The following is a 25,850-nucleotide window of genomic DNA, read 5'->3' as shown; positions in this document are numbered from 1 at the left end:
CGCGAGCCACAACTATTGAGCACGTGTGCCACAACTACTGAAGCCCGCGCACCTAGAGCCTGTGCTCCGCAACAAGAGAAGCCACTGCAGTGAGAAGCCCGTGCACCGCAACGAAGAGTAGCCCCCGCTCGCCGCAACTAGAGAAAGCCTGCGCTCAGCAACGAAGACCCAATGCAGCCAAAAATAAAAAACAAATTAAAAAAAAAAAAAAAGAGGCAATGAGGAGGAGGGGCTGACGAGGGGAGGCCCTTTCTTCATTGGCGCCTACGCTCAGCTCTGCCAGCGGTGCAGCCTCCGATTCCTTCACTCCAGAGATTTGCAAAAGGAGAGAGTTCCTTTACAGTATTTACAGCAGTTCAGGGCCAGAAACGCAGAATGACAGTAGGGCTCTCAAAGGAGGGCTCTCCTTTTTGGCATCTTCATGAGAAATAAAGAAATGCACCCCTCACCACCACCACCACCGATTTGGGGTCAGAAAAGCTGAGTTGTAAGGACTGGAGGATGCAAGAAAATGAGTTTGCAATTATAACGGCAAACCGGAAGGATCCTCCTAGGTGTGGCCCAGGCAGCAGCATCGCCATTATCACCATTTGGTCTCGTCAGTGTGCTCCACCCTGTGCAAACTCAGTGTACAGCTAATCAAGCAACACACCGAAAAGATGTAGTAGGTCAGCTAATTAAATCCCAGCAAAGACTGACCTGAGTGACTGAATTTAAGAAACGCATGCCAGGTTTTAAAAGTCAACAACACGCACTAGTAGATTGCAAGTGTCAAGAACTCGAACCCAGATGATTTTTTAACTAAGGAGGAAGCAGTCTTTGCTCTCCTGGTCCTGCACTGTCCAGTTTGGCCAAGGCCAGGCCTTCACAGCCACACCTGAGAAATTGAAATGCCAGCATCTGAGAACCCTCTACGGGGTCTTCGGAGTTTGCCACTCACCTTGGAAAGGTCCACCAGGGTGTTGGCTTGGTCACTCAGCTTCCTCTGCTCCATCTTGACGCTCCTCAGTCTGCGGGAAAGAGTCGTAATAGCCATGCTCTTCAAGCGCTGGGCTCAGCCCCGCGGGCAGATTCCACACCCACATCAATTCATCTGGTTTTGGAACCCAGCCCAGGACCTCGAACATGGGTGACAACTGACCAGAATCAAGGGCTTGGCAGGTCCCCAAGAAAGCAAACTCTTGCCTCCACGCGTGCCTGCCTTCAGTCATTATAGTTTCCTCACCACTCTTCAGATCATTTCCCGGCTTCTATGCCTTTATCTAGGCTGTGCCTTCTACCTTAAGTGCCCTACTCTAGGCCTTTCAGGGTTTCCCCAAGCCTCCAGGTCAGAATAAATGTTTTCATCCTCTACTTTTAAAAATCCACTATACTTTTTAAATACTTAGCTTATAGAAAGCACTGACCACAATTTGTTCTGCTTCCAGTTGTAATGTGGTGTGTGTGTGTGTGTGTGTGTGTGTAGACTATGAGAGCCCCCTGAGGCTCTTACCTAATTTTTACCTTCCATAGCAGTCTGTCCAATGTCTGCCAGTGGCAGGTGCAATAAGTGAATAAACAGACTGATCTGCGGCCAGTTCACCGCCCCCAGTGGTTGTTGAGTGGAAAAGAATGGATTTCTCCTGCTCCTCTAAGTATACAAGAAGATACTGATGGAGCTCTGGGGAACCCACCACTTCTAATTTGGTCCTCTGGTGGCTGAGCTGCCCCGGCCTACTCACTGGTGGATTGCTTGGAGGAACTTCCTCTGGTGTTTCCTGACTTTGGCGTGGTCAATCTTCTTTAGCAGCTTTGTGTGTTTATAGATTAGCCACGTTTCCCGAAGGACATTGGCTGCAGCATTCTTGATCTAAGGAAAAGTAAATAAAACAGGCTGCTATCAGGTAAATTTTCCTAGGTTCACATAACATGTTTTTTATGTCTGTCGATATAGTGTACCTTATAAGGAAATGATTCTGCAACGATCTTTTTCCTTAATGAAATCATGAACTCTTAGAAAGGATCATTAAAATTCATCTCTTATTAATCCTGTGTTGGACACAGTAGACTGGAGCCCGAAGTTGAGGGGTGGTTCTTGTCTCTTTCTTAATTATTTCAGGACTGCCTATCGACTGTTGCTGTTGATGCTATATTTAGATAGGCTACATTACCAAGACCTGGAGGCCTGGGGCACACTTTGAATAGATAAATATGTACCATTGCTGCCCTTGGATGCAGAGTTCCATGCTCTACTTGGGATTTCTATTTAGTGTACATGGTACATTTCTTGTATTCACAGAGTAAACAGATTTCCTATCAGCTAGAGATTTCATTTATTTATTTAAAATTTGTATACCATTTTTAAAGGTTACTTTCCATTTACAGTTATTACAAAATATTGGCTATATTCCCCGTATTGTCCTATACATCCTTGAGCCTATCTTACACCCAGTGGTTTGTTTCTCCCACTCCCCCAACCCCTATGTTGTCCCTTCCTGCTCCCCACTGGTAACCACTAATTTGTTCTCTTTACCTGTGAGTCTGCTTCTTTTTGGTTATATTCACTAGTTTGTTGTATTTTTTAGAGTCCACATATAAGTGATATACAGTATTTGTCTTTCTCTGTCTGACTTCTTTCACTTCAGCTGGAGATTTTACAAGGCCTCTTTGAGGAAATGTCTTTCCCACCGAATAGAACTCTAGGTATTAACAAGTCCATTGTTTCCTTTCCCAAATGGCAAAAAACATTTACACTGCAATTTCACATGTAAATGTAATTGGCATAAAACTGAAATCATTTCCAAGCAGTGTCTGAAAATCAGTGAAGATATTTTGGTGTGAAACCAGAGCTGCCTCTTTCCCAAGGCTGGCTCTTTCACTGCACTGCAATCACACATTTCAACATATGACGCTGTCATCTGTTGACATGGAAACCACTGATATCACCTGGCTCACGACAGAGCTGAGACATATCAATGGCATCCAGATGGCAGGGGACAAAGTTTTAATCCAAACACAGACATCTTCAGCAATTAGTAACAAGAGCAAGAGGAAACATTTCTTATTAAGCACAAGCTAAACAGATTTTTGATTAACCGTTCCCATTTCTGTCAGCCATGCAAACTGGCACAGGCCCACAGGCCCAGGGCCTGGAAGTAAGTAGGCCAGCCTAGTAGAAATCAGGTTACTAGCCAGAAAGGATTTTAATAAAATTGGAGAGTACAGGCCTGCTTCTTCAGGCTGACATCAACAGATGGGACGTTGTTAAAATACTGAGACGTGTGGGAAGGCCTGGGAAACATTGTTTTGCAGGCTGATAACTTCTGTGTGTATGTTTTAAAAATTTATTACTAAGGCTGGATTATATTTTTCATTGGCGCTGAAGTGATATTCTAAAAGAACAGCTAGGTCTTCTCAGAAATGTCTAAGTGACACAAATACTGCCTTTTTGTTCAGTAAAAATCTACCGTGAAGATGGTTTTAAATGACTTAATTGTCCACCTTTGGTACTTTCTTGCCTGAAAGGAAGCAGGTGGTGGTGAGGAGAAGCTGGAAATGGTAAGTGTCCAGGTGAGGAGGGGGGAGGTAGAGGAGGGTGTGGTCACCGGGGTTCTGTCCAGGGGCTGGAGTGGACATCAGCCTCCTGGCAAAAGAGGCAGCATAGAAGGGAAGGCTTTCTCTCTGTGGAGTGCCTACTCCTGCCGCCCTTCTGTGGGGAGAGGGCAACTTGACAGGTGGTTTTTTCAGTTTCCCTAGGTGCTTGGCCTCCAAGGAAAGCCTCACAGAAGAACAGGAGGGAAAAACCTGCCCAGCATGTGTGATGATCGGCAGAGCCCCAGTTACACGGGTCTTGTCTTTGGAACACTGATAGAGCCATGGAATGTCAGCGCTGATGAGCCTTTGACAACTGTCTCTGTGTTGGTGTGGAACAAACATTTGAAATTGGAGAGGCTGCAGGTGAATCCTTCCTCTGCCAGTTTAGGAGTAAGTGTTTAACTGTCTATAAGAAGGGAAAAATAAATCCTTACCTTAAGGGTTGTTATGAGGCCCAAATGAGGCAATAACCATGGTGCTCATGGTGCTGAGGCTAAGAGCGAACATCTACCAGGTGCCACTTTGCATATGTGTAAACTCATTTAATCTTCACAACAACCTTCTCAGGAAGGTACTAATATTATCCCCATTTTACAGATGAAGAAACTGAGACAGAGACCAAGACCGTAAAGTGATAAACGGCAAACTGAGTCAATGTGGATTTAAGTGTTATAGAAACTATAAAGTACCATAAAGATACTAGTTATCATCATCTGGCTCAAACCCCCATTGAAAATATGCGGAAATGACAGCTTCAGAGATAGAATGTGAGGGCCAGAATCCCACAGCTAGCTAATGGCAAAGTCAAAACAAGAGCCAGGTCCAAAAAGAGCATAAGGTTTTCATGTGGTCTGAAGAAAGACCTGACTGACTAGATGTCATCTCTGCACAAACAAAATTATTTCCTGTTTTCCAGGATCAAGGAACTGGAAAGGACATTAGATTTGTTTTTAATCATCATGGCCCTCACTTAGCAATATGACAGAACAGGGAGTCCAGGTCCTGCACTTAACTTTAGCCCAAATATAAGGTACTAAAATCACAGCACAGCCTGGGTAGCTGAGCAAAGCAGTCACAGCATCTTTATGGGTTTGAACGGGAGGCCCCCGCATATTCAGGAAAGCGATGTTAAATGCAATCCTTGGTGCTGACTCTGAGTTAATTGCCAGCAAACAACCTGGCACCAAGCTAAGCAGATCAATATCTGCAAGAGAAAAAGAAATAGGCTTTTAACTGCATTGTGCTTTCCCACGTCGACAGTAAATGCTATTGTGACCAGGTTCTCCCTCCAATTCACCTGGCTGATTGTTTTGAGCATCGCCGGGGTGGGAGGCAGTTGAGGCTGTGTGCCCCTCCTGGGATTCACTGAGCTTCCACAGGACTCCCAAGCACCACTCCCTGATGGAGACTTGGGTACCCACTGAGCTCTCCTAGTGGGCGGGGCACCAGGGCCAAAAGATGCGCTTGAGGGTGAGGGTGGGAGTGGGTGGGTCAGGGAACTGGGAAGGACTGGGTAAGGTTGGCCATGATCCGATGGGCTCAGGGATGGTTAGAAGAGGGCCGTTTGTGCATGGAAGACTAGCTGTTTCGTCCCCCAAACCCATAAGCATACGAGCTAATTGTTTTCTGTGGGCCCATTCATTCTCTCCCAAGAACTGTATGCTTTCACTCTGACGGTGGTCAGAGAATTGGCTCAGTGACCTATGTCCTTCAGGGAGGGCTCTAAGATTCATGAGCCCAGGCAAGAAAGTCATCCAACCAAGATCTTGCATATAATACTGACAGCTAACATTCACGGAGTGCTTACTATATGCCAGGCTCTATGCTAAACACTTTCTGTTTACATTGTTCCACTAGCCCTCAGAAAAACCTCACAAGGGGATGAATGATCATCTCTACCTTGGACCGTTGTGGAACCTCTCTGAGACTCAATTTTCATATTCATTCCTTCCCAAAACATTTACTGAGCCCTTACAATGGGGCAGATACTGTTTAGGAAGTAAGAATACTGGGATACACAAACCAATAACATTTCTGCCCTCAAGGAGCTTCTAATCCTATGGGGACAGCATGCCCTGTGTAATATAGTGTCAGGTAATAAGTGCTTCAGAGAAAACTACAGCACAGTAGGGTGCTATAGAGTGATGCAAGTTCTCCCAATCTGTGAAATGGGATTGTGGTGTTGATTCAATGAAACACTTAGCACAGAGCCTGGCTGCACCGCGCCTCAGTACACAGTAGTTTTACTGATGTTCCTTCCCCCAACAAATGTCAGCTTCTTCCCCCACCTCCAGCGAAAGAAAACATAAAACAGAACACATATGTCTGTTCCTTGAGCTCTTGGCTGTATTATCCATGTCGACGACTTGCTCTGGCTGCCTCTCTGCCAGGGTAACCTGCCTCTCCAGACTTCATGGAGGCTGGTGCAGGAGGAACATGTGGGGCAGACGAGGGGCGCTCTTCTTCACCTCCCCCCATGCTCCCAACAGCCACAGGGAGCCCTGGGAGAGAAATTCCAGGAGCCCTACTGATGGGCCCCCGGGAAAGAAATAGCATGCCCTCCATGCTGCCAGGACTCCCTCCCAGGGAGAGGGAAGTTGGAGAGGAGGGCAGATCAGGCCTGGCAAGTGGGTGTGACTTAGACAACTTCAAGAAGTTCCAGGGGTTGAATTTAGATGAATAAATCTAAAGGGATGATAAAATCACAATCTGAGAGCCCTCAGGTCAGGCCCGTCTTCAGACACCTGACTGGTGTCCATTATAACCGGGGCGTCCCCTCTTCTCCATCCGCCAACCCCTCACTTCCCTCACCCTCACCCACACACACTTCCTGCTGGCTTCCTGCCGCTGCCGTCTCTTTCATCTCCCCCCTTATACCCTCTCTTCTTCTTCCCCCATCCTATTGCACACACCCTTCTCAGGCTTCTCTGCCCGCCTTACCCAGAAGCCCTCACCGAACACTTAGAAACGGGGGCTCCACCCCTGTGGCTGGCAGGACACTGGGACAGGGAGCGGGGAGGGATGTACTTCTGTGGTTCAAAGTTGGAGTTTGTAGTCTTCCCCCATAGCAATGCAGTAATGAACCACGGCTAACTCCACAATGCTATTAATGTGATGCTCAGCTAGTTTGGAGGTAAACTGGCTTTTCTTTCCAGCAGACCTGGGACCCTAACCACCATTCTGAGTTCCAAGGAACTGGCTGTTCTGGGAAACCCATTGGGTTATGGCTGGAGAGCTGCCTGCCAGCCTGAGAACAAACGGCAGCTCTGGCTGGGACCCAGCTCACTGCATATGGCTGGGGGCCCACACTTGCCCATCTCTGGGCCTGAGAGGCTCATCCCTAAGAATCCTTCCAACTCAAAAGCTCAATGTTCCTATGACTGTTGTTAAAGAAAAACTGTACCCAGTCTGTCTGGGACAGAACTTTAGTGGGTGATATAATTTATAATCCCCTTCTGGGGAGAATTAGCATTCGTGATAACTGCTCAATTGATTATCTGATAAATTTTTAAAAGACTAAGACCTGTTCTGGGAATCCACTCATGGGCCCTACCAGCTGTCAGTCAGGAGTCTGTGTCCTTTAGCCAGGTTTTCTGTACCCTGTACAACAATGACTACCATTGTCTTTTTCCTATAAAAGACCCCTACTATGAGTAAACCTTTGAATTAGCCTGCTGGAAAAAAACACATTTTTTTCCCCTAGCAGGATTGTGATAAAACTCTGACACATGCTCATAATTAAAGAAAAGTTTTTGGAACTTCCCTGGTGGCGCAATGGTTAAGAATCCGCCTGCCAATGCAGGGAACACAGGTTCGAGCCCTGGTCCGGGAAGATCACACGTGCCGCAGAGCAACTAAGCCCGGGCGCCGCAACTACTGAGCCTGCGCTCTAGAGCCCGCAAGCCACAACTACTGAGCCCATGTGCCACAACTACTGAAGCCCGGGCACCTAGAGCCCTTGCTCCGCTACAAGAGAAGCCACTGCAATGAGAAGCCCACGCACCGCAACGAAGAGTAGTCCCCGCTCGCCGCAACTAGAGAAAGCCTGCTCTCAGCAACGAAGACCCAATGCATTCAAAAAAATAAATAAATAAAATTTTAAAAAATTAGCCCCTATTTAAAAAAATAAAGAAAAGTCTTTTTTTATCAGTGGATCAGTAGGTTCCAGGGGGTTATTAAAGGTTTTTGAGCAGGTTAGTGATATGTTCAGAGCTAAGTCTCAGAGTCTAAGGAGAGTCACAAGGAAGCAAAGTACAGGATGACTTGGGTCAGGGAGGACCAGGTGAGATGAGAAGGTAGCAAGCAACTGAGATGGTACAAGACTGAGATGGTGGCTTTGAGTATGGTGGGCAGAGGACCTTGAGAGGCTGGTGTGGCCAGGTGGAATCAGACTCCAAAGCTGCTCGGACCCCTGTGGGGACCAGTGCAGAGAGGAGTCAGAGATGCTGCTAAGCTTTCAGGCCTGGAGACTGGAAGAACGATGATGTCATTAACAGGGAAGGCAGGAGAAGGCACTAATGTAGGGAAGATACGGGTTTGGTTTTGGTCTTACTCATTGATTTCATGGGGAAATGTACTTGGATGAAGTATGTGAGGCAGGAACCCATCGTGGCAAGGATAAGGAGACAAAATCCTCAGCCAGTGGCACACACCGCAGAGGCGTCTGCAGGTTTGATGTGGAGAGGAGGCGTGGCAAACAGAACGTCTCCTGTCCGTGGTGCCTCTGAAGTCAAGTGTGCCCATGGGCAGCTACCTTGCTCTTTAGAAAGGAGAGGTGCTCTTTGAGGACAGGCAGTAAGTAGGAGGGCAGGTACCATCTCTTACTCATCTTGGTGTCCCCAGAACACAGGGAGTGCCATCCAGCTGTGATGGATGTGTTTCGTTACCTAAAACAGCGACAGCGGGATGTGTAGCATTGAGTGGGAGAAAAGGTGGGGATCTAGTATCTTTTTCACAGTCTCTCTGTGTGTCATTTACATATATATTATCTAGTAGCCCAGAGGTTAGCAATAAATTATAATTCTAGATTAACAATGGCAGTAACACTGCAAAGTCAGTGTGGGAAGATCTGATTGCATTAAATACAGAAATGACGTTGCCACCAGGGTTGACAAGTTATACAGGTGAGAGAAGAAAAGCCACGGGAATCAGGAAAACCAGAAACTGAGTTTCGACCCTGTGCCATCAGAACATCGCCGCACCTGCCCCCACCCCCCCTGGCAAATAAATGAATAAAAACAGTGTGACTCTAGTGGTAAAGTCTGGGCTGAAGCCTTTACAGCAAGACAGGCAGAGTAAATAAAGACTAGAACAATCTGAGTATTTTTATGATTAATAGGCTACAATTCCTCTTTTTTGTTTTTTTTTTCTTAGAGGTTTGAAGAATTAAGGTTGCATGTATTGTAAGAGATGGCTTTTCTCTGTTAAATCTATTAATTGTCCACTCTTGAGAGGTTTTCAATTATGTCCCAATCAGCTCCTCCAAAGGTCGGATCTTTCTCTGGGAATTCACTGAGAATTCACTGTGAATTCACTGTGAATTCTGTCTGACCCATGAGCCACTCCTGCTGGACACAGCGGGCCACTTGGAGAGGACAGAGGATGGATGGGGCATCGCCAGGGGAAGAAAGGTGGGCTTCTCTGAGACCAGGTCAAGGGGAGCTGAAGCCAGAGCAGGCCAAGCTCACAGCCAGTTTCCTTTCAATGAAGGTTAGGTAAAAGAACCTTTCCAGTCTTGCCAGTTTTGAGAATCCTCTCTCTGTAAGGGCCACTCCTTTCGTGTTGTTTGTTTCTCTGGGAAAAGATATTAGATATTAAAGGGACATTTCAACAGATTTAAGTGTTCTCAGAAAAGTGAGATGTTATTCGATAAAAAGATGCCTTGTACTCATAGATGGGCAATAAATATTTGTTGATTTGATTTTCAGTCCCACTTTTCAAAAAGTAAGTGGACTTGAGGAGGATTTTAGAGAATTATTTTTGAAAGCTTGAAATTAGCAACCACAATCTCATCTTGTACAATTATATTGCAGAAAAATTGTTTATTTTCCTGTCATGTGAGGGAGCTGGCTTTCCTCGGCTTTATTTTCCTGTAATGTCTGATTCACAGAGTGAAAAATGGAGAGGACAAAGGAATAACATGATATACAAAGTACATCCTTGGTTTCAAAAAGCAAATAGAATAAACAGAGAGGCTGTTAACGTCTCTGCTCTAAGAAACAGCTTCTGAGAAGGTTTTGGAGGCTAGACTCCCTTGCCCCTGGCTCCTGCACCAAATTGTTCCAGGAGAATAGAGGCAACTTTGGTAATTTGCTCAATACTTAGCATGACTTCTGCATGCTTACTAGGGGGCTGAAGGAAAGCAGCTAGGTTACAGGGCTCTGGGTGGAACCCGGCTGGCCTACCCATGGGTATGGCCCTCAATCCTGCCATCTTGATGATACAAATCATGTTTTCTTTTGTACCACGGACAGCTCAGTGCCAGGATGTACCGTATACAACCACCTGTATGGCAGCGACGGAAGACTATTTGCCTGTACCCCTTCTTTTTAACATCTGTGGAGGCTCTTTAAAGAATCCAGTACATGTAATCAAAGACCAAACAATCAAACACCATAAATAATTCTGCTGAGAAACTGGAGAGGCCTGGCAACTTCCCATTCCCCCACGCCTCCCTCTGAGTGAGCACGCCCACCCTTTGTCACTCTCCCTCTCTTTTTGTTCTCCCTTCCTGCCTTTGTCTCTATTTAGAACACATTTTTACTGTGCTGCAACATTCATCACTGAATATTTTCTCCAGCTTTCAAAAACCCCAATCAAAATCTCGTGGCTCATGGGTCTCCTAACCCACTTTAATTCTAAATGAGAAACTTGTTAGAGCGGCCAAGACCCCAGCACAGGGTTTTGCTTTGCTCTCATTTCGGAAAGAGGAGAGTTTTGCAGGAAATCATATTACTGACCTTCGTTCGGCCTGCAGCTCTAAAGAATTTTCCATAAAAGCTGTCATTAAATAAACAGCTTCTGCCTTGCTCATTTGGCCTGCTGTTTTCCTGGAAGGCTCGTTTCTGTCTCTTCTAAATGGGCCTTTTCTTCTCTGACCATTCAGTGGGGTGTCAGACTTTTAGCAGCTAAATGATCTTCCCATTCCTGCTTATATTCAGTTTTTCACCCTCCTTACCCACTTTCATGAAGTTACGAGGGAGAAACATTATTTGGAAAACCCAAAAGGGGGAAAATTGGATGATGACATTTTGATGAACGTTATTTCGGAGTGATTGTCTGTAATGATTTTTTTTAAAGGGTTGGATTTAGATACATTCCCGATATCGTTTTTAAGAATTTCTACTGCCCTTCCTAATGAGAAGCATGAAAATATTTAAGCATAAGCAAAAACACCTCATGCTGGGTGATTTACTCGGTACCATTAGGCAAGGGGGGCGGGTTACATCATTGTATGCTATAGATTTAATTATCAGGAAAGTTATTTGGTCGCCTGAACCATGCACAGTGATTTAAGAGAAGACAGGAGCCTTCAGCATTGGGACATTGTGCCCGTTTTGCGCTGGCTGTTTGCATGTGTCTGGGGCTCCCTCAACCCTCCACTGAAAGGTGGGGCCCTAACCCACTGTGGCTACTTTCTGACTGGCTCCCATGTTGGTCTTAAGCCCCCCGTTAAGACGTGGACAGTGGCGTTTTACCCGTTTGGTGAGCTGAGTGTCCATCATGAAGTTGTGAACGTGCTTCTCTGCTTTGGTGAGTTCCAGCTTTCGGGCCACCACGGCCACCACCAGGGCAGTACAGCCCGCACCCTGTGAGGGGACAGCAAGAGGACCAGGGGAGAGAGCACATCATTAAGAGGCAGGGCTCAGGCGGAAGACTCCACGTGCCCCGGGCCCACGGTGGGGTCTCCAGGAGTGGAGTGGGGACTTGAACTCTGGCTGGTCAAGGCCAAGCCACAAAACCCATCAGGGCCCTGATTCCCGCACCCATGAAGGGGTCTGCAGTGCTCTTGGCTTAGCTGCAGAGCTGACCTCTGGGAGACTGAGCCTTCCTAAAGCTGGCCACTTCTTCATGGAGCAGGATACTGGATGGGGCTGAGGCTTGGGGGAATTTAAAAACACTGAACAATCACTTGGTCACCTGCCAGTGTGTACAGGGAAGACAGAAAATCCACACACGCTCCCCCTCTCTCATGCCTATCCCAGCCCCACTGCCAGCTCCAGAGCAGGGGGCCAGGAGGAAAGAAAGCCATGCAGTATGGATGGATCACCTGTTGGTGGTGGAGGGTTTTCCTGATAATAATCTAACGAAGAGGCAAAGCATCACCCCGCCAAGACTGCTTCCGAGGGCTACACTGGTTGGCATGAGTCTGTGTACTCAGTGGCTGAGCTTGCTCCCAGTTGGGTCTTTTTACTGGAGGTCTAGCCTATGACTCAGCACAAGAAATTCAGTTCCTTCTTGCTTTCACCAGGAGGCTCATGAATTCACCATCTTTCAGAGATTTAAAAGACGATAACAACACACCTGCCTCAAATCAGGATTTTAGGGGAACCTGCAGAAGGTGCTCAGTGTTCTCCAGAGCAGCGTCCTTATTCTGCTCTGGAAGGTCCATTCCAGGGAAGCCCAGGGAGAGTGAGTAAAAGAGGCCGGTTCCTCAGGACTCACTTCCTCTCTCCTAATCCTCTGGGCGCATGCTTGACTGTCTGAGAAATGGGCAGAAATGGGCTCATCCCAACATTCTTCCAAAGGACTTTGAAGTCCTCTTCGCTGTGCATCTTGACCTGGTGGGGGGCGGGTATCGAGAGAGAACTACTCCTGCCCCGCTTCTCCTGCAGGCAGCAGACGACAGCCCCGCCCTTGCCTGGTTCTTGGAAGAGAGCACATGCCCCTCGGTGACCATCACCCTCTTCCTGCACGTGGGGCCCTGCACCATCCTGACCTCCACTCATGGAAAGAGACAATAAGCTCAGAAAAGTCAGCAGTCTGATCCTCTAGATGTCAAACAGTATTTATAGTTGCCACAGAGCTCAGTTTAGCAATTGAGATCCTAGGATTGAAGGAATCCATCAATAACATTTGGGGCTCACCCAGTCTAACAGAATGCATAGGAAACCTTAAAGACTGTTTTCAAAGGTACTATAATCCATACCAGAGTTGGGCGGAATGCATATGGTAGATCAATCCCCTACTCTCTCCTTCATAATCTCTTTCCTTTGCCAGAGGTTGGCAAAGGTTGGTCGGTGCAAGGTTTTGGCACAGGTGAAGTTGGCAACGCTTTCCCCCAGCTTTTTACAAGGGTTCCCATGAAAACAATCTCATGTTTCTCGGTACACTTGGTCAGCCACCCATTTCTAGCACAACAAACTGAAAAGAAAGGAGCCTGTGTGAACTTTCCTTTTCTGACCTCATTTTCCTTTCTTGTTCAGGGACGGCCCTGTTTTCCTGGCATCTGTGACTTGCAGGAGACTCTGTGCCCAGTTTTCAAAGGATATGTAATGGGCAGTTGGACAGCCTGGGCTGTAGGTGTCATCAATTGAGCCAGGCCTCTAAAAGCAAAAAATAGCTTAAAAAGAAGCTGTTCTAGAGGGAAGATGTGTGCTCCATTTCCCCTCAAGCAGACCGAGTACATAATCCCTCTCTTTTGTATGGAGCTACAAAAGAACTTTGGGCTGAACGCCCAAAAAGAGGGATATATCACTGTGTTAAAAATGGAACATCAGATGGAGAGGGTTCTTCCCAGGCTCCAGGCTTCCTCATTTCCCTGGGTCCAGGGAAACTCTGCTTAAATCACTCCTGAAAGCTGGGGGCAGAATTAGCCTGAAGGAGTCTCCCTGCTCACCACGCCACTTTGGAAGTTTCATTAAAACAATCAACCATCCACAATCCCGAAGTTCCAGGGTCTAGACGGATTGCTCCATGGTTCTTGCTATGGCTCACAACCTAGGCTGCTGAATGCAGAAGGGTTCTAGTGAGAAGCTAGAGTGTTCTAACTAAGGAACCATCTATCTTATATGATTAAGATTCATTTCTGCATGGAGGCAGGAGGCTGGGCTAGATGACATTTCCCAGTTTCTTTCAACTTAAAGATGTCAAGGCTCTCCTATGGATATTTCTCTGAAGGATGCTTGGTTCTTAACCCCTAATTCTAACGTGAATAGATAGCAGTGGATACTTTCAACTTTTCTTTTAGAAAATCCATCATCTGGCTGAATTAGGGAAGTAGCCAATAATGAAGCCTAATCTGGTCATTCCCATTAAGAGGCAACCTTGTAAAGATGGGGTCAGACGTCAGCAACCTTCAGAAAGTGGTGTTCAGGGTGCTGAAATACAAACTGATCCTCTCCAGTGTGTGTGTGTGTGTGTGTGTGTGTGTGTGTGTGTGTGTGTATGTGGGGGGGGGAGGGGAGGGAAGGGAACGGAAGGGAAGGGATGGGAAGGGGAGAGGGGAGATGCAGAGAGACATAGAGCTGGAGCAGAGACTGAGACAGGGAACAAGTTGTGCTGCCTCCTCAACAGCATGGGACAGACAGGGGAAGTGGAAAGGAAGAAGCAGACAATAGGAAAAAAGGATGGGCTGATGGGAATTGAGTGGAAGGCAGGAAGAACAAGGAGCCTAAGACTTGAGTCAGAAGTTAATGGTCAACTTTGGCTCTTTAGAGGAAATAAAGGAAGTATTACGGGATTCCCCCTCCCTCCTGCTGTATTCACCTTTCAAGTGGTATAATGATCACCTATGTTCCTTTTGGGTCTTTTTACTTAGATGAGTTTATCAGCCTGACAGGGCCCTGTTAGCAGTTTGGGAATGCTTGTGTGATACAGCAGGGATACGGGTTGGTTTTAAGAGACAGATTGCCAAGGGCTTGGCTGATTTGGGTGTGTGAGAGCTCCTGCTGTCCTAGCTGTCCTCGTGTGGAATCTCAGAAATGGTTGGTGGGCAGCGGGGCCATGTGAGGAGAGATTGGAGTGGGACAGAAGAGGGTAAGCAGCTGCTGGGATGACTTCCATGGGGTCAGATTGTGGAGCAAATCCATGACTCAGACTTTTGCCTTCAGAGGTGCCAAGTCCTGAATCCTTGTTGACACCAACTGAATTCCCTGGGTCTTGTCTGTCCAACACTATTTCCATGGGAGGGCTGTGGGAGGGGAGAGGGTTCACCTCTAATGAGGTCGTCCTTGCCAAGGCACATGGTGAGCAGAAACACAGGAGTGAACAGCGGAAGGAGGGGCTGGCCTGGGGTCAACATGCCTAACTCATCCATATATCTGGACCCAAACCAGAGACCCAGTCTCCCCACTCTGGTCCTCCTACTTCTTGTGTCCAAGAAACATTTTCCAGCTGGAAAACCTTAGAGTCTCAAAAAACAAGTATCCCAAGGGGAAAAGTATGAGGTGTACTTAACTAAAGAAGCATAAGATAAAATAAAATAAAACATAAATGAAAGTGACAAATGGAGGAGGGAAGCCTGGATGATTTACAGTTGGATTCTGTTTCTGCAACAGATACCATGTAACAACTAAAATAACATCAATTGGTTTGAAACCAAGGTGTTTCAGGGAGAAGCTCATCTTCTAAAACTGACATTAAGCAGATGTCTTACTGAGCCCTCTTTTTCCCTCCTCCCCAAATGACTCAGTTTGTGCTACCTTTTACTTCATCATCCCTTTCCTTTTGCAGTTCAAAGAAGCCTCTCACATGAAGCCTCGGGGGAAAAGCTCAGTGACCCCCACAGATATCCTGGAAGCTTTTGTCTATTTGTCCCTAACTCATGAAGGGTCCACAGAGTGAGTCCAGCTTTAGAAACTGGCTGTATTGAAATGGGATTCCTACCCAGGAGTCTTGGGGCCCCAAAAGTCTTCCAGATGCCTGCAGAACCAAAAAGCCTTCAAAGGCCCATTCTGGATACTAAATATTGCCAGCTTTCTCTCTACCTTGTAACTGTCATCATAAAATTCTTTATGGAAAGATGATGCACTTTGAGATACCTGCTTTTGTGGGTGAAATCTCTCAAACACACCAGGTCTGTGCCAACAATGTCAAGTTGTTCAGACAATTATATACCCTGCTTAATGGTTGATAATTACACCGTTACTGGGATTGCCAAGAGAAAACAATGATTAAGACTATTTACAGCCCGCACACACAAATTCTTCCTTTCCCTTCCCGAGCAGGCCTTGCCTTGGCCTGCATGGTGTCCATGGTAACCAAACAGGAAGCCCTACCTTTAGTAAAGGCACTTGCAATAATAATCAGGAGATGTACAAAGTGTCGGGAGGCTGGGAGAGGGGAGGAAGGGATTCTCAGCCATGCGAAACCCTGGAAAGGAGTGACTCAGCTGGAAAAGTCACATTTGTTAGTAAAAATGCCACCAGGGTTCCTCACTGTCAGACCCCAGAGGGAGGCAGCTGATTTTAATTTGGGTAAACACACTGACAGTGAGAGGAGGGACGCTCCCTGTCCCTGTTATAGATAGGTATATATTTACGCAGCAGGGTTTGTGCAAAAGGAGAAGATAAAAGGCATGTGCTGTATTTTTAATATGGGGGGTGGGTATCGGTTCCTCCTCACTTGTTTGTTCTTTCCACTTTGATCACACCTCTCTCCACAAGGAACAAACACTCCTTTCCAAGGAGCTGCTACAGCCCCAGGAGCAAAAGCGGGTGCTGAGGACCACACCCCAGGAGAAGGCAGGGAGGGGCCCAGGGGTCCTGCCCACCCACCCCCCAGCTGTGCCAGAGCAGAAGCCCGGAGACGCAGGAGTGAGGGAACCAGGGAAATGGTGGCCATGGGGCCGCTTCTTGGATGGGGCACAGCTCCATGCTGAGAGGGCGAATGGCTGGTATTTAAAAATAACGGAGGCTCCCAGCAGGGCCATCCACCTATTGGCAGCCCGGCTCTGTGCGGGCCTGGCTGAGAGCTGGTGCTGAGGCACAAAGCTTGCACCCCAGGAGCGGCTCTGAGACAGGAAAGCTTTGGCCTTCGGGCGGCATTTCATTCCTTTCTGGAAGGAAGAATCATTCCTTGGTTTCCTGGTGACAGCTGGAGCTGTGCCAGATAGACTCCTACTAACCGATGGGGGGTATTTGTTCTGAGGCCTTACACTTACCCGTGATTCATCCCAACCCCGGGGCTAAGCCTTTTCTCATTAACTGCTGCCCAGGACCTGCTAATATGCACCGGCTCTGGATTTCAGTCGAAAGGGGAGAGGACGGTGTCCAGTCGTGACATGGCAGCGCTGGACCCCTCCTGCTCACCAGCCCCACGGCCCCAGGCCTCTGACCCTATGGCCTCTGCTGCTCTGAGCTGCTTTGTCACCGAGATCAGTCCCAGGAGCCCACCAGGCTGGCGAGGGCATAACCCCCTTCCCACTGCAGAAAGGAGTCACTTCCCTTTCAGAAGGAGGGTCTCTGGTGTCTTCCTGGAGAAGTGGGGGTGATGACTGAAATCTGAGGGAGCACTGGAAGGATTTCGATGATGGGGGTGCAGAGAGGGCTCCCTGGGGAGGGCTGTCGTAACCAACCGCGGAGCCCTAGGACCAAGTCACAGGCCTCCTGTCCGCCCTCACCCCCACGACACCCAGGCTTAGCCGCCTGCTCCTTCTCTGACCCTCGGCTTCCTCTTCTGAAAAGAGGACCCTGTGTGTTTACTCTGTACTCTGGGGTTCTGGGAAGGAGGTCAAAGACCAGGGCTGCCTGTCCTGGCCAGAAAGCGCAGCAAGGCGAGGAGCCCTCATCCCCGGCCAGTGAAGGAGTAGCGGCGGCAGGGACGCCGAGGATGTGCCAGCACTGAAGGCGGCACAGCTCCTTGTTGCTGACGGAGTGCGATAACATAAAGCATTGCAGTTTATCCCCATCGCCAGCCAGGGAGGAGGGCAGAGCAGGCCTCCCATCCGCACTTTGTACTCGAGAATGCTGAGGTCCAACAGGCTAAGTGCCCTGCCTGGAGTCCACAGTGAGGTCATGGGGTCAGAGGCCTGCGGCTGTGGGGCTGGTGAGCAGGAGGGGTCCAGCGCTGCAGCGATCAACGGGGACTCAGACTCTGGTCTGACTCCCTACCCGCATCTCTCCCAAACTCCGTACTGTGTGGCCATGTGATGGGCACGAGTGTGTGTAGGGGTGGGGGATGGCAGGGTGATGGGCGGGAGGAATATACACCTTGAAAGGAGGCAGCACAGCTGCTGGACACCTGGGGAGAGATGGGGATGCAGTCACAGGCTAGCTGGGTGCCAACACTGGGAGGGAACTGGCATTCGGAACCTGGCACCTCAACATTTGGATGCAGAGGCCAAGAGTTGGCCCAGGGTCATGTCATCAAACCAAGACTGAACCAGTGGCCAACCCAGTCTAGGACACGGGTCTCTCATGGCCGGCTCAGTGAGTTCTAGCTATACTCTTATCAGATGTGGTACCAAGGTCTGCGGGGCCCAGGCGACAGGAAAGAGGACAATGAACTGCAAGCCCTGATGCTCACCGGGGCTGATGGATGGGAGCAGAGGGTAAGACCCACGGCCAGCTTCACTCGGCCCATTTCTGGGGGGCTATGAAGAGGCCATTAGCTGTCAGGAACCGGGACATAGTCCTATCTTAGACAAGGAAATGAAACAGTGAGAAGCCACGCAGATTTCACATCTGCCTTTCTACGTGCAGGGACACACACGCTGGCGTGTTAACTAGCAGCTGGCCCCATGCCCGGATGAGGAGGGCCCCCTGCACCCACCATAAAGGCGCTGCTCCTAGCAGCATTCGGTGGGTGGGGAAGGGTAACTGGCCGAGGCAGGTACTCACCATGATGCCCGTGAGAAGACAGACACCTTTCCCACAGTATGTGTGGGGCACCATATCCCCATAACCAATGGAAAGGAATGTGATAGAGATGAGCCACATGGCACCCAGAAAGTTACTAGTTACGTCCTGCTGGTCATGGTACCTGCCGGGGGGGAAGACAGGAGTTAGTTAGTGGAACTGCCATTCCTGGGAGTAAAGGCTCTGGGCAAACCTGGACAAAGAAGGAAATGTGACATTTTGCTGAGATGGAGACAGCAGCGATGGTGGCACACGGATCTCTTCAGGAGACTGAAGCTGCCGCAACTCTGCCCACCCAGGTCCTGCCTACAGTTCTCCGTCCATCCCCCAACCCCCCCACCACGAGCTTGGTCCCAGCGGTAAAATGTTTTGTCATGATTTGCACCATATCATGGACGTCCTTTCAGTAAAATACCTTTGGATGAAATCATGCAGTAACAAAATTTAGATTTTCCCTTCCAAGCTGACAGTCTAAATGTATGTGGATGTGATTAATCTGAAATCACAAGCTCTGAATAAGGAAAATGTCAAAAAAAATCACCAAACGCATTTAGCAATTTCCCCTAAGAAGGCTGGTGGAGCCCAAAGACTGGCACCTCCCAGGTGTCTGGAGGGAGGCTGAGGTAGCCGGGGCGCTCTTGGAGCTGTTTCCAGGGGAGGCTCTGGAGTCTCCACGGAGCCACGGCCTCCTCTTCTGAGCTGGATGGAGGCTCGTGGCTGTCCTGTCCTGGGAGGAACCAGCTGGAAATGTATCACCACCATTCCCTCTGCCGGATACCCATTCCACCCCATCCTTTTCCTCCCTCCCTTCATCCCCAAACACCAAGGCCCGCTGTGGGCCAGGCTCTGTGCCAGGCACTGAGATAGAAAGATGAACAGGATACAGCCCCTGCCTTAGGGTTCTCAGCCCAGGGCAAGGGTCCATCAAGGATGCAGACATTTGTGAAAGCGTCAGTAAGTGAGTGGACGAGGCACCTGGAGGACAGGAGGGAAAGGGCAATGACCTTGACTCAAATGTAGGAGGGTTAGTCAGAGGCTTGAGTTTTCCAGGCCGGCCGGGAGTAAGGTGTTCCAGGCAGAGGGAATGCCCTTATGAAAAGCCAGGGCCCAACTTGAGTGCAGCACGTGGGCCTGGCTGCATCTGGGGTGGCAGGGCGGATGAAGGTGGGTCCTTTCTCAAAATGTTCTCTAACAGGATGAGCCTGAATGACAGGGACATCACTCCTTGATAAATTCTTCCCATCAGCCTCTTGGAGGCCACTGGATGGGAAAGGTGAGACGGGGCCAGGGAGACCAAACCATCCTGGTTGGATAGAGCAGAAAGCCATTTAGGAACCTTAATCTACAGAATTGAGTTACCAGCAAGGCTTACATGATGTGCTTGGGATGGGGTCTGGTACAAGGAGGCCCCCAGAAAGTATTAGATGCTACCGTCAGTGCTCTCCTTGTGCCCCACACCCCCACCAACAGGGTCTGGCGCCCAGTGGGCAATTGACAAATGTTGCTTTTCTTACCCTTACCCCCCACCCCAGGTCAGGTGTGCTGGAAAGGCTGCAGATATGGGTGCATCTGGAGATGAGCGTAAAAGGAGGCAGAAGTCTGCTAGTCAGAAAGGAGATGGAGGGCACGTGAGTGGGGAACACCAAGGACACTCTATGACGGATACCGTTTATTGACTCACACTGTTTTAGCGGGAGCCACACAATACAAACTATCCTGTGGCTAGCTAGCACTTTGTGTACAAACACTCACATTCTCACAACATCCTGTACAGTGTTTTTACAGGTAAGCAACTGGAAGCACAGAGGCATTGAGTGACTTGCCTGAAAACACACAGGAAGTAACCAAAGCAAAGCCCATGCCCTTTTCGCTATTCCCTCAGCATCAGGGAGATGGAAGCGACTGCTGTGTGCCTTGGGGAATGATGAGGAAGTTTTAGCAACAGGAGGGCACCTGGGATCCAGCAGCAAGTGATGAGGTAGCTATGGAGACCAAGGGTCTGATTTTGGAAGGCCTTGAATTCCAGGATAAAAGGTTTGGATCTGGTCTTAAAGGCCTTGGAAATGATTCTTGGCTCTTGAGCAGATGAATGACAAGATGACATGGCCCACTGGGAAGAGTGGTCTGTAGGTGGTAAGTAGACTGATTAAAAAGATGCAGCACAGGGGTGGGGTAGCCAGGTGGGAAGCAAATGCGCAAAGCCAGGAGGGAGGTGCAGGCAGCAACCTTCATGGCCCACCTGAGCCTGGCCCGAGCAGATCCCGGTAAGCACATTGTTGGTGGGCCGTCCAGCCCCAACTTGAATCCTCTACCAGTAACTAGAGGAGGGTGGCTTTAGCCTTTCATAGCTGTCTGCACAAGGGCATGCATGCCCAGAACTCTAGGGGCGACATCTGAAAAGCAGACATCCCTCCCCAAAGCTCTGCTGGTTAAGTTGTCTTACCTGCCCTCCCCTACCTGCTTTGCTTGCTCCCCAGCAATACTCTGTTGCTCCCCAGATGGCACCCTGGCTGCCTGCCCCTTCCAGTTGGCCTCATGTCCCCAGGGCTGCACCGTGTCTGCTCATCTGGCCACACTGGAATAGCATAGGCTGTTGGTGCCCAGGTCTGATCCCCAAGAGGGAGTGTGCCCTGCCCTGCCCCGGGACACCTGCCCCATCACAGGTCTGACATGGCCTTGGATGGGCAGCCACCCTCCCCATCCCATTCCCCACAGCCCTGGGTCTCTGCAAGGCCCTTGGGCTGATGTGGTCCCCTCCACTCACAGCCTGCTGCTCTTTGGCCAGGAAGAATGGTGGTGACCCTGGCTCTAAGGGCCTGTGCTGAGGTTAGTGGTGGGGATTCCTTCCCTGGAGGGATGGACTTTGGAGTCTGTGAAGCAGCGAGACTCAGTGACAGGTTGCGTGTGGGGACACAGAGGGGCAAGACTTAAAGATGGCTCCATGCCACAAGCCAGCAACACGCAAACACATGTGTAGAGTACAGCCGGGGTCGTCATCTCCTGGAAGGGGTCTTGGGTCAGGTCTGATGACAGTGAGGTTGAGGCAGTGGGTAGAGAGGAGGCGAGCCTGTGGTCTCGGGCTCAGTTTCCCTGGCTTCGAGCCCCAGCTCCACCTTAAGTAGCTCCACGGCTGTGGGCAAATGACTTAACCTCTCTGTGACCCAGTTTCTTTATCTGCAGATGGGAGGAGTAAGGAAAATAATTCACCAGCAATATTAGCACAGTGCTCCGCCCAGAGTAAGTGCACACTAAGTGTCAGCAATTACCATTATTGCTGAGATTGGTGTGTGTTATCAGTCTGAGAAACAATCTATAGAAAAATACAGTGGTAGGGATTTACAAGTGCAGTGGGTAGAGGGTCCCAGCAGGGAGGGAAGAAGATGGAGGGAGGGAGGAAGATGGAGGGAGGGATGATGATGGAGGGAGGGATGAAGATGGAGGGAGGGATGATGATGGAGGGAGAGATGAAGATGGAGGGAGGGATGAAGATGGAGGGAGGGACGATGATGGAGGGGGGAATGAAGATGAAGTGGGGGGATGAAGATGAAGGAGGATGAAGATAAAGATGTCTTGGCATTTAGGCTGGAAAACTATCTGATGAAGGGATGAAAGGAATCTACTGTAAGTTCTTGGACAAAGAAGGGACACGAGACACTTGGTATCTGAGAATGATTCTTCTAGCAGCTACATGTAAGACTGATTAAAGAAGACAGGCCCCAGACAGCGAGAACCTCTAGAAAGTTTGCAGGTACCCGAGGAGAAGCAATGGAGAGACTTGAATGCTGAACTATGGGGTTTGGACTTAATTTGCAGCCTGTCTTCTGTGGACTTATTGGCTTTGCTGTGCACATGGGTCTCTAAAGTCCTCCTTTCTTTGCTTAAACTAGAGTTCCTGAGTTGCTCGGCTGCCCTCAGAACCATGGCCCATCCTATTCATATGTGGGTGGATTCTGAGGTAAAGAGATCAGAACTCAAAGTGGAATTAAATAAAAGCAACCAGTAATGTGTCTCTCTTTTTAAAGTTGAGGTTTGATTTACTGCTTTATTTTTCTCTAAATTCTCTTTATGTTCTTGTGGGTTTCTTTTTCATTCACCATTTAAAATCCCTTGGTGCTAACTATGTGTGCTGAGGAGAGGAGAAGCAGATCTTGAGGATGTTATTCATTCATCGTTTGTCAGACTTTGATGATCTCCCCTCTGACAGGGGCTATTGAAGATCTGGAGATGAATCGGACATGCACCCTGCTCTCCCATGGCTTGGAGCATCGTCATGGAGATAAGACACACATGCAACTCACCAAGCAGGAAGTGATGAGTGAGAGAGCAGGGCTGGTGATTCAGGACTGTGGGAGTGGAGAGGAGGGGAAAATTGTTTCCAAATCTATTCACAATTTTAGAGTGATTTACACTTGTCACAAACTCACATACTAATCTCATGATATTTTTTGCAATAGAGAATTTTTTGGAGAAAAGAGTCCCATGTTTTTCCTTAAAGGCTAAGGAGGAAAAGGTGTAGGTATTTTTTTAGGGTTATTATAGTTATTAATTTATCATTAGCGTGTGCGGACTATGGTTTTTTTCACTTTTTAATATTATGAAATAAATGATAGATATGGAAGATTGTATGATTGGGTAAAGATGGTAGATGAAACACACATGTTACTTTTGCTCTCTCTTCACATCCCTCTACAACTAACAGTTTTAGTTCCCTGCTTTTAAAAATAAGCAGACAACCAGGAATCCCCAGACATCTGAGGAAAGTCTCAAACATTAAAGACACAGACCAAATCAGTCAATTAAACAAACAAAGAAAAAAGACTCTGGATCAAATACTGACCATTAACAGAGAAGAACTCTTGAAACAAATCCTGTAATTAACATCTTAAGAGAGATAAAACAAGATATTGGACCCATGAGACAAGAATGGCATGCTATACCAAAAAAGTCCTCCCACAGGGCTGGAAAATAAATTGAGGAAGTTTCCCAAAAGACAGTGAAAGAGATGAAAATTAGTGAATCAATCTACCAATTCAAATACCGAGAGTCTCAGAAAGAGAGAACTGGAAAAAAAGAAGGAGGAAGAGAAAAAAGGAAAAGAAGGAAAGAAGTAATCATTAAAGACATCATTAAAAAACTTCCCAGAGCGGAAGGACACACGTTTCTAGATTAAGGGCCCACTGTTCCCAGCACAGTGGTTGGAAATAGAGTCACAGCAAGGCACATTATTGTGAAATTTTAGAACACCAGGGGGAAAAGAGAAGATGCTATGGAGCTTCCAGGGAGACAGAGAGAGAGGTCAAACACAAGAATCAGAAGTCAGAGTGACTCTGGACTTTTTCACAGCAACACTGGAAGCTAGAAGGCCATGGAATAAAGGCTTCAAAATTCTGAAGGAAAATTATCTCCAAACCAGAATTCCAAACCAGCCAAGGCTCTCAAAGATTTACCTCCTTTGCACCCTTTCTCATGAAGCTACAGGAGGGTGTGTGTCACCAGAACAAAGGAGTAAACCCAGAAAGAGGAAGCCCTGAGATGGAGGAAACTGGGGATCCACAGAGGAGAGAGGCCCGGGGTGATGGCACCAGGAGGTCCTTGGGTGATGGCCACGCACCAGGCATGGAGGGCAACCCGTCCAGACTGGAGCAGGTCAGACAGCTCTGGAAGGTATTTCTCCAAGAAGATGAAATTGATAGAAAACCTACAGTGCCTAAACATCCTGAGAAGAAATTTAGACAACTGTCAGAGTCTAGAATTGAGTTAGTGATAAATACACAGCAAACTAAGCAAATGAACAAACATGGTAATTAACCAGGAGAAACAAAAAGTTATGCAGGGAAGGAAAAGCTATCATCCTTTACTACAAGGCTCAGCTCTGAATAGAGTCAAATTAGTGTTGGCTGAGTAATGTAAACACAGATTACTGATCTAACCAAAAACGTGATATAATGATGAAAGGAGGATGGGGGGACAGGAAGAGTTGGAGGGGAGGAAAAGGAACTAAATCCTCATCTTCCGCTGTGGGAAGGGGATAGATGATGCCAAAACCAAAGCACCGAAAAGCAGCAATACAAGTGTGTTATGAAGAGACATGGAGGAAAAGGTTAAAATTAATTAGCGACAGAAGGTAAAAGCGCTACCCCTGGGAAGGCATAAATGGGAAAAACTGGTGGAGGACAGCAAATACCACAGAACAATTGACTCTAAGTGTATGCAGGTATAACTTCCATAATATCAAACACAAAACTAAACCTAAGAGAAAAAACCCACAAATATATATAACATAAAATTAAGTTACAAAGCATAAAAGTAAGCATTCCTGAACTCACTGTCCTGTTGAAAATACTTGTGCATTTTCTCCATTCTCAGCCTCCCATGTCCCCCCAGATATCATCAACATCTTGAATTTCATGTTTGTGTTCTTGTTTTTCTTCACAGTGCTTCTCTTTTTAAAATTTTTTTAATTTTTAGATTTAATTGAAGTATAGTTGATTTACAATGTTGTGTTAGTTTCAGGTGTACAGCAAAGTGATTCAGTTTTATATATATATATATATTTTTTCAGATTCTTTTCCCTTACAGGTTATCACAAAATACTGAATAGATTTCCCTGTGCTATACAGTAGGTCCTTGTTGGTTATCTATTTTATATATGGAAGTGTGTATATGTTAATCTCAAACTCCTCACAGCGCTTCTACCTAGCTATGTATACCTACCTAAACAATATATAATTTAGTTTTGCCTACTTCTGAATTTTATAAAAATGAAATCGTACCATAAGAGTGTGATAGGCAGCTTCTAAAATGACCCCCGGTATTCTCCCTCCTCCTGGGGTATTCACACACTTTTGTAATCCCCTCCTTTTAAGTGTGGGCTGGACCTAGTAACTTGTTTCTAAGGAATAGAATATGGCAGCACATGGCTATCACTTCTAAGGTTGGGTTATAGGAAGACTGTGGCTTCTGTCTGGGGGATCTCTACCTTGTTCTCTTTTGAATCGCTCTCCCTTGGGAGAAGCCACCCTAGTGGTGAGTGAACTTGGGAGCAGAAACCGCTTAAGTCAAGCCTTCAGGTGAGACCACAGGCCTGAACTACAATCTCATGAGACCTCTTGAGCCAGAGGTACCCATTTAAGCTGTCCCTGAATTCCTGATGCATAGCAACTGTGAGATAGCAGATGTTTGTTGTTTTAAGCTGCTAAATTACAGGGCAATTTGTGACGGTCCAGCCACTGCAGGGGGTCTTCCAGGTCCCGATGGAGAGGGGTAAGGGACTGAATAGCACCGTGAGTATGGGGTCAGGAGGACCAAGACAACTGATGGTTGCAAGACACTTTATTTAGAATTTACTGAATCTTATATAGACAGAAGAGGAACTCATTATTAGGCAATGAACCCATAGAATTGCTTATCATCTCAGTTCAGTCACCAACATGGACGTCAACAAGTTTACAACAACTATCCTTGAACATTATCTTCCCT

General features: G+C 47.7%; 1 protein-coding gene across 2 annotated transcripts in view; it reads right to left on the bottom strand.

Annotated features, from left to right (window-relative positions):
* The window catches only part of KCNN3 (potassium calcium-activated channel subfamily N member 3), a 173,951-nt gene that overhangs the window by 6,344 nt on the left and 141,757 nt on the right, over positions 1 to 25,850 (bottom strand). For both annotated transcript variants that reach the window (XM_061185950.1, XM_061185949.1), the window contains exons 4-7: positions 18,354 to 18,495; positions 11,271 to 11,381; positions 1,722 to 1,849; positions 941 to 1,010 (exon numbers count right to left, since the gene is read on the bottom strand). In XM_061185950.1, the coding sequence (XP_061041933.1) occupies positions 941 to 1,010; positions 1,722 to 1,849; positions 11,271 to 11,381; positions 18,354 to 18,495 (451 nt within the window). The remainder of the gene's footprint in view (positions 1 to 940; positions 1,011 to 1,721; positions 1,850 to 11,270; positions 11,382 to 18,353; positions 18,496 to 25,850) is intronic.

This window comes from Eubalaena glacialis, chromosome 3, assembly GCF_028564815.1.
Source record: "Eubalaena glacialis isolate mEubGla1 chromosome 3, mEubGla1.1.hap2.+ XY, whole genome shotgun sequence".
In the NCBI taxonomy this organism is placed as follows: Eukaryota; Metazoa; Chordata; class Mammalia; order Artiodactyla; family Balaenidae; genus Eubalaena; species Eubalaena glacialis.
This window is presented reverse-complemented; position numbering and strand designations above follow the sequence as displayed.